At 41.8% G+C, this 9235-nt stretch overlaps 1 protein-coding gene across 1 annotated transcript in view; it reads left to right on the top strand.

The window, feature by feature from the left end:
• The first annotated feature begins 276 nt into the window (after positions 1–276).
• The window catches only part of RRAS2 (RAS related 2), a 71861-nt gene continuing 62902 nt past the window's right edge, over positions 277–9235 (top strand). The window contains exon 1 of the mRNA XM_024118581.1: positions 277–674. Within this exon, the coding sequence (XP_023974349.1) occupies positions 567–674 (108 nt within the window). The 5' untranslated portion in view covers positions 277–566. The remainder of the gene's footprint in view (positions 675–9235) is intronic.

Raw genomic sequence — 9235 nt, 5'->3', positions numbered from 1 at the left:
CCCTGACCATCCCTGACATATGCAATTATGGTCACACACTGTCTACCATCTTCTTCCCACTCCCACACTCTTTATCACACACACTCACTCGCACACGCACACGCGTGCACACACCCACTCACAGTCAAGGGATTGCAGGGGCACATCTGAGGGGGTCTGAGCCCTCCGTCAGCTCCCGAATCTCAGCCCAGGCCATCGCGGCCCCGCCCCGCCCCGCCCCCTCATGCATATGCAGCACCTCAGCCTGGCGGCCCGGCCCCCAGACGGCCATTTGTAGCTGCGCTGGAGGCTGCGTTCGGCAGGCGCTGCGAAGACGTGTGCAGGAGTGCGCCCCCCGGACGCTGCAGCCCCTCGCCGCTGCGGTCACCTCGCTTCTCCGCGCCTCGGTTGGGACCCGGCCAGCCCGGGCGCCGCGCTGCCGCCCGGACCGGCCCTCCAGCAGCTCCCGGCGCCCGGGACCCCCGCCCGGCCGCTCGCCCGTAGCCCGCCGGCCGCACAAGTCCCCGGAGCCGGGCCTAGGGCGGGCGGCGGCTCGGCGTGGCCGGGCTGGGCTCGGCGGCGTCCCCATGGCCGCGGCCGGCTGGCGGGACGGCTCCGGCCAAGAGAAGTACCGGCTCGTGGTGGTCGGCGGGGGCGGCGTGGGCAAGTCGGCGCTCACCATCCAGTTCATCCAGGTGCCTGGAGCGGGCCTTCCCCGGGGCGCCGGGGCGGCGGCGGGCGGGGGCTCGCGCTACCTGTGGTGGGGCGGCGGCGGGGACCCCGCCCCGGAGGTGCCGCGCGGGCCGGGGGTGGGCGAGAGGCGGGCGGGGGGCTCCGGCCGTCTCTGCCCTACTGCCCTGCGGTCGGGGCGCCCCGCTCCTGCCTGCTGGGCGCCCAGCTCGGCGTCTCGGGAGTCGGGCTTCTCAGGAATGTGTCCGGGAGGGCGGAGCTGGCGGGGTGGGAAGCGCAGATCCACCTTCTCGCTGCGGCCGCGGCCCGAGCCCTTCGGGAGAGGCAGCGCTGCCGCGCCGGGCTTCCTGCCCCGAGGCTGGGGCGCCGGGCGTAGGGCGTGGGGCTGGAACCCCGCGCGCTGGGTTTCCAGCCGCCCCGGCCGCCTCCTGCACCGTGGGTGCAATCCCGGTGGCAACTTGGCCGCGGCTCCGCGTGATCTCCGGGCTTCTCCGCGCACGCCGAGCCGGAGCTGCCCGCTTCAAGCAGTGTTTCTCTTTGTGTGTGTTTGTGCTTTTCTTTTAAGTAATCTCTTAGGTAATAACGTCCGGGTGGGAGTGTGTGATAATGCCCCAGGGAAATGGTGGCCTCGAGGAAGTTAAGAATGTTTTCCGATAGGGGTGAGACCATTTCCTAGGTATTCCTGGTGCCTTCCTGCCTCTCGCCGTGCCAAGGTGAAGTTTGGGGTGGGCCAGGCTGGGAGATGACCGACCGAGTCGTGCGTTCTGTGTCCGTTCCAACCACTCTCTCCCCCACCCCCAATCCTCTCTGGTAGCTGGAGGCGGAAAGTCGGGTTGTAAAGGAAAGGGCGGTGGAATTCTTGATTCTTAGGATTTGCTCTTGGTAGGAGGTTTGAGTGATCTTTTCTGGGACTATTAAAAGAGAGAAGCCCAGATATCTCTCTGCTTTTGTCAACCTACAAGGTGTGGCATATGGTGGGAGAGAATGAAGGTATCGCGTTATAACAGGTAACAAAGGTACTCTCAGTATATCGAGTATTGTTTAAGATGCTTTGGTGAAATATTTTTGTTTGACCCATATGTTATCACTTGGCATACTTGAATAGCGTATTTCGTTTCACTTAATGTTTCTAGTGACATTAAAATACCGAGTACTGTAACATACATATGATTGTTACCTTTCACTTGACTAAATGAGCAATAATTGCTGTTATACTGTTTCAAAGTATTAAAAACTGCTGCTAAAACCTTTGTATCCAGGAAGAGATGTTTATGTAGTGAGCATGTACAGTATGTTCATTAGTGGGTTAAAAAAAAAATCACACTAAGAGGTGAGATGGGCAACTTGGCCTTTCAGTTTAGCTGCAATTTAACTGCAGAATCAGAGATGCCGTCATGTTGCTATTTCTCATAGGGCCAAGAGATACTTTAAGTAACTGATGGCAAAGCAAAACAATTTATAGCCAAGTCTTTCTTTGGGAACTGTAGTTAGGGGGAGATGGGAGGTTGGTGAGGAGTGAGAGAATAATACTGGGTTCCAGTATTAATAAATAGTGTTCAAAAAAAAATAGTGTTCCCTAAAAGATTTAAACCACAAATATTTCTTTAGTGTTTTGGGGGGACGGACCATCGAAATGTATTTGAATCTGTAAGTTAATTATTTAGTTAAGGTATTGGAACTTTTTGTTTTTGGAAATAGTATTAGAAACCATTAAGATAACTGTAATTTCTGTCTGCTTAATGATTTTCTAGAATTCATTTGTTAAAGAAACACCTTTATGAATAGTGTTGTATCTAGGCACTCTAGATTTAAAAGAAGTAAAAGAGGCGTGTGTGCCCGAGAGACGTGTATTTATACATAGAGAAAGAGTGTGAGCTTTGAGTCATACAGACTTGAGTGTTAGATCTTGCTGTGTTATTTATTTACTGGGAGAACATTGCGAAAATATTATTTAGCTTCTCTGAACCTCAATTTTCTTTTCAGTAAAATGGGTCTGATCGCACAGTCTTCATAATCCTTTAAATTATGGGAACATCCTTAGCATTGTGTCTAGTATGTAGTATGTGCTCTATTAATGATGGCTATTATATAAGCTTATGTGTACACTTCTGTTAACACGTTTAAATGCAAAGGGAATTCAGAATCGAGGAAAAGTCAGTTTGGGAAGGATTGATAAGAGTACTGTGTAGACGTGATGGTGGGAAGAGAGGACATGTCTTACCTGAGTATGGGGGGTGGGGCAGTCATATGCTAGCTTGGAGAGAGGAAGCAGGCAAGGAGGGGAGTGGGATAGGCCTGTGACCTGGGGCCAGTTTAATGGAGGAACATGGCCTCTGACTTTGAGGAGGCTTTCTGGAGAAGTAGGAACCAGACCTGGATCGAGTCTCATCTCTACCACTTGCTGCCTGTGTAATCTTAGGTAAATTACTTAACCTCTCGGAACCTTAGTTTTTCCCATCTGTGAACTGGGGACATACAAAGTACTACATACAGTTGTGAAAATTAAATAAGTTAACATATGTTCAGGGCCTAGAACAGTGTCTGGTACATAGTAAGGCTACAGACATTATTATTATTGTTGTTACTGTATTAATCGTAGCTTATGGAGCTAAGGTGACTATCATCTACACTTAATAGAGCTGCTGTTTATTGTCTGACTCCTGGGAAATTAAAATCCATTCTGTTATGATTGTCTCGCAGTAGTAATTGGAAGGAGAGGAGACTGCAGAAGGATAGTACCCTTAATGAGCGGAAGCCAGTTCTCTCTGTAGGAGATCAGGATGGTACAAATTGGTTTTATTTATTTTGTAAGACTCCTGAGACACGACACTTTTTTACAGTGTTCAGTATGTATTTTTCTATTATGTAATCTTGAGTAGAAAAAATATAATGAACAAATTTGGGAGTGGAGAACTTGAAAAAACAACTTTGCCTTTAACCCTGACTTTCCTTAACCGTAAATTACTTGTTGCCTTTTATGCATATGAAGAGCTACAAAATTAGGAAATTAAGGCTATAATTATGTAATTGAGATGGCTTTTTCTCTTTAAAAATGAATGTAACACATCATAAAGCATCCATGATTAAAAATGTAAAATATTATTAAGAGTATGTGTGTGCATGACCTCCTCGTTTCTGTTCATAGTTTTTTGAAAGACGTCTTAAGTTTTGTTGGTGAATACAGCCCCTAAACGATGAGTGGATTCTATCGTTAGGAAATGATCTTAACATTGTACAAAGTGAAATGGAAAGAGCGTTGACTATCTGGGTTCTAGGTCTCCCTACTCAGGTGATGCTGGGGAATCTTTTAATTGTCTGTAATCTCTTCAGGGCTTAATTTCCTCCATAAAATGTTGGATTTGGGTGAACAAATATCTGCATCTTTGAAATTCTAGGTTCTTTCTTACTCAGTTAACAAACTAGGTAGGTGTCTTAGGTCAAGTTTCTTAAGTTCTCAGAGCCTCAGTTTCCTGTATGAAAAGGGAGACTAATATTAGTACCTTTAGGGTTTTTGGAGTAAATAAAATAATTTATCCAACTCATTCAGCACAGTGCCATCTAAGAATAAGTAAAATAATAAATTTGCTGCTTTTACTTCTGTATCTTGTTCCTCCAAAACTAAATTGGTAATTGATTCATTTTTTCTTGACATGTAATCTGATCTGTTTTAAGTCTTCAGCCCCTTTTCCCCTCAGCCTCATACTCCTCTCCTCACTTTTGTGTGATATTTAGGTAATGAATGTTGATCCCATTTTGAGTTGGGGAAACTATCAGTTGAGCGTTGATTTTTGGAAATAATGGAGTAACCATTGGGGTTTCTGGCAACTCTGAGAAAAGACCATACATGTTTTACACAATTAAGGAGAGGAATTTCCCAGCCTCTGTTCTTCATTTAGCACCCTGACTTATTATTCAGCAGTTTGTCAGATTTTGAGCTATGTAGGGGGTAGCTGATTTCTCAATTATTGAGTTTTAGTCAATCTTACAACCTCTTAGCCCGGAGCTGACTCAGACATTGCTTTTTACCTAATTTGCGTTTTGGTGAATGTTTTTCCATTGCCTTTTCCTGGGGCAGAGATCCTAGAAGAGATTTCAAGACACATGCATTTGTGTTAAAGTTAATTGATCTTTGTGTGAAGTTTGTGAGTTTAGATTCCTGAATTTCTCTTCTGTTGCTACATCTTGAACATGTGCCCTGCATTAGAAATCACTTAAAATAAATTTTATCTGTGAATTTGAAACTATACTGTAGACTTATTTTTAGTGTGCAAATTACTGTTTTATATTTTCAGAGTAATTTACAAATGAATTCTTAGCATTGAAAAATAAGGTACCCCTCCTAGTGGTGGTACATACTAGAGATTTCCTCATTTTGGTAGGAGTTGAAATGGTTCTTGTAATGATTTTTTTTTTCCTAATCTTTTGGGTGCCCTGCGTGTCCTATGGGATCTTAGTTCCCAACCAGGAATTGAACCCGCGCCCCCTGCGTGGGCAGGGCGGAGTCTTCACCACTGGACCACCAGGGAAGTCCCAAGGAGCTGAAGTGGTTCTGATGACTCGGACATTGTAATTCCTAGATCCAAATGTTAGGCACTCAAGGAGGAACACTTTCTTTTAGAGGAGGGAGAAATTCTAACCTAGGGTTTCTTAAAACTCATTCTTCTTATTCGTTTCTAACCTTTGTGTGTGTGTGTCTGTCTGTCTGTCTCTCTGTCTTGGGATGCGGAAGTTGCAGGAGTTTAGTGGGGATGCTTCTATTGAGTAGATTAAGAATTATGCTTTCCCTTGGTATAATACCATTTGAAGGCAAAGTGATGACAGGCAGCTACCTACTGGGATGGGATTTTTAATTCATCTGTATTGCTGAAATGTCAAGAGTCATTCCTAAGCTTTGAAATGAAACTAGTCTGTTTAATTCAGTGAGGAAAGTAAATTGCCAACATTAAAGTGGGGGAGGAGTGCAGAAAGAGACTTTCTTAAAGCTGTATTATTTAAAACATTTTTAAAGGTTCCTTTTTCAAATTAAAATTGATCTCATAAAATAGAAACAGATTTTGTGATGCTGCATGAACGTTTATTACTTTTTTTTCGCCCCTTTTGGTGAGGAAAAATAGAAGTGTCTTTAGGGTATTAGTTCCTTGTTGAAAAGTGATAATGAGTAAAAGACTCTGCTTGTAAGCAATGTAGAGTTAATTGTCATTGAATCTTCTTGAAAGGCCTTGATCTTGAATTACTTTGGGTAGAGCCATGAAGTCTGAGTTTGGGATTGAAACTTAGTTTAAAGTAATGTCCTTGGTAGCCATTTGATTTATTTCTATTTCGCAAAGAAAAATGTCTCTCAGGCCTTTATGAAATAGACAAAGATTATATATCCTCCCGGACCGGGGCACGAACCCGTGTCGCCTGCATCGGCAGGCGGACTCTCAACCACTGCGCCACCGGGGAAGCCCCATATATATATTATTTATTTACTGTGTGGTTCTGAAAGAAGCAAAGAAATATAAGTTGACTAAAGTTGTGCTACTGGAGCTATACTGGACTTGAGTTCCTTCTAAATTATATTTTAGATTTAGCATTTTATAAGAGCAATGTGATAAACCAGTTGTTTATTGGTTACATAACATTAAATAACATTAAATCATAGTTTAATTAAAAATATTATAGTTACAGAATTGGTTGTTTGTATATATTAGTAGTTTAATATTGCCAGCCAATTTATCTTGTCACCTCATATGATGATGTTTTTTGCCTAGGAGAAAGAATTTATATACAAGTTAGTAAATGTTCAGTACTGAAAGTGCGGATATACATGCCAACATGATATCTGGCGTTGCTTTTTAAAAAAACTTTACCCAGATTTCCCACATGCTACCATTTTACTGTATTTGTTTTATTCCTCCCCCCCCCATGTATACGCACTGTTTTTTCTGAATCATCTGAGTGTAAGTTGAAGACAATGCCGCCTTATTTTTAAATACTTCTATGTATATTTCCTGAACACAGGGGTACCTACTTACATAAACATAGTGTATAACCAAAATCAGAAATTAATATTGATATATTACTAATGTAATATGCAGAACTTTTTCAGATTTTGCCAGTTGTCCCAATATTGCCCTTTATAGCAAAAGAAAATCTCAGATTATGCAGTGCACTTTGTTTCCATGTCTTGTTTAACTTGGAACAGTTCTTTAGTCTTCGTGTTTTATGACATTGACATCTTTGAGTACAAGTTAGTTATTTGTTGAGTTCCCTCAATTTGAGTTTGTTTCTTCATGGTTAGATTCATTTTGGGGGCAGGAATAGCACAGAAATGATGTTTTTCTCAGTGCATTATATCAGGAGACATAAAATGGATGTTGATTTGACTACATAGTTGCTTACCTTTTGACTCAGTAATCCCAGATCTAGGAATTTACCCTGAAAATGTACTTCCAACAGTATGAAAATACATGTGCATGAGGTCACGGCATTAGAAACAACCTGCAGGAGAGAGAGAAGTTGAATAGAATTTGGTACATTCACCCAGTGGAGCATTCTGCACCTATAAAAAGAGTAAGAACCATCTCTGAACTGATGGGAAATGCATTCCAGGATAAATTGTTAAGTGAAGAATACAAAGTGCAAAAGTATCTACTGTATTAGTGATATACTACTTTTAGTGTAAGAAAGAAGAGGAAATGAGAAAATAGGACTGTATTTACTTATTGGGGCAAAAACAGCACAGAATGGATGAATTTGAGATTAAAGATATTATTGGTTAGCTATGGGGGTGGGTAGGGATAAGGAGAAAGTGATAGAGGGAATAGGGATAGTGACTCTTCTGAGGATACTTTTCTGACTTGTGGAACCATGTTTAATGTTTCACATACTCAGTATATAAACAGCAAGCACCAATAAAATCAAAAGGTGGAACACAAACAAAACAAATGAACTGAACTTTATATCAGATGACTAACATAACCACACTGAAGGAGGGAGAGAAAAAAAACTAATGTAAGTAACTTTTGAACCCGGTATTTGGACTATGTCCTCAGGATAAAGACAAAAAGAATTCGAAATAAACACTGAACTCTGGTTAATAGGCTTCTTTTCCCCCCTCCTTCATCACAAAGGCATGGGTTTGCAATTCTAAAACCATTTTCTATACTAGGATTAAGTAAATTAGTAAATGTATTGTGGAAAATGGGAGCCAAGTTCCTCACTATTGGAGAAGGGAGTTATAATTGTGGAAAGGGTTAAGGCTAGGAAGAACTCTTGATGCTTGATTGGAATTGAGGATACTGGCATGAACTCATGGTTTAAAAAGTATAAAGATAGATATAGAAATAGGTGTGTGTGGATACTCATGAACACATCTATACATCTTTTTTCCAGCTCTGTCTGTTGAGAGTGCATAGAAAAGGTGACACCCTATTACCAGTGAGAACACCCAGTGCTGGATCTTGGTTTCTAAATACCATTCTTTACTAAAAGGAACCTTGGAGAAATGACTGATCCCGGGCTGGGGCAAGGACAAAGTAGAAGATGAGCTTGGAGCATCTTATAGTGCCAGAAAGTAAAGAGCTGCTCAGAAAACAAAATGATGGTGGCATGTCAAAGAGACACAGCCAGCCTGGAAGAACTCCCATTGGCTAACTCTGGGACAGTATCATCATCAAAATAAATAATGATAGTAATTGATTATTGCCCATAAATAATGTAAGCATCTAAGAATCCATAAGGATAAATAAATAAAGGAGGAAGGGAAGTTCTTCCTTAATGTAGAATTCTGACTGATAAACATAGAGGAAATGGTAGAATTAGAAAATCACCATTTGGCAGTCAAACAACTGATTTAAGTAAGAATCATAAATGGGTGTTAAAAGTAGTATGTAAAAGTTTGAGAGTAGCTGGATATTAACATAGTCTCAAAGTATCTCCCCATAAGGTATTGTTATTGAATTGGGAGTGCGTAGTCTTAACCACTGGACCAACAGGGAAGTCCCAAATATCCTTATTTAAAGCTACCAAAAGTGTGTGTGACTGCAGTGTTTTTAAGAGATTGTTTTTTGTCTTTTGCATTTGATTTTGTTATTATAATTGTAATAGTAAATACACTCAGTGGTATTAACCCCTTTCTCATTAGGAGCTGTTGCTTTTATTTGCCATTTCTTTCATTCTAACTGGTTTCAGTGCTTACAAGCAATCCTCATGAGCAGCTAGTTTTTACTTTGAATTGTTATTTAGAGAACACTTTCGAGTACTTTTTTAGTCTTAAGATTAAAATTTTACTTTTGCATGATACAAATGACTTGGCTGAGTATAAAATTATTGGATCCCAAGACTTTTGTATTAGAGCAGTTGGAGGTACTGCTTTATTTATCTTTCATGTCTTTGCCTTTATCTAACTGGCCTCAAGTTTCTATTCTGCAGGAATAACTAGTTTTCTATTTGTATGCTTGTAGCCTTCTCTTATCACTGGAAATAGAAACATTTATCAGGATATGACTAGAAGTTTTTCTCTGAGAAATGATGAAACATTCTCAGGTCTGGGAAGGTTTTCCTCTTCATTTTTGAAGTCATT

The sequence above is a fragment of the Physeter macrocephalus genome, chromosome 16, assembly GCF_002837175.3.
Source record: "Physeter macrocephalus isolate SW-GA chromosome 16, ASM283717v5, whole genome shotgun sequence".
NCBI lineage: Eukaryota > Metazoa > Chordata > Mammalia > Artiodactyla > Physeteridae > Physeter > Physeter macrocephalus.
This window is presented reverse-complemented; position numbering and strand designations above follow the sequence as displayed.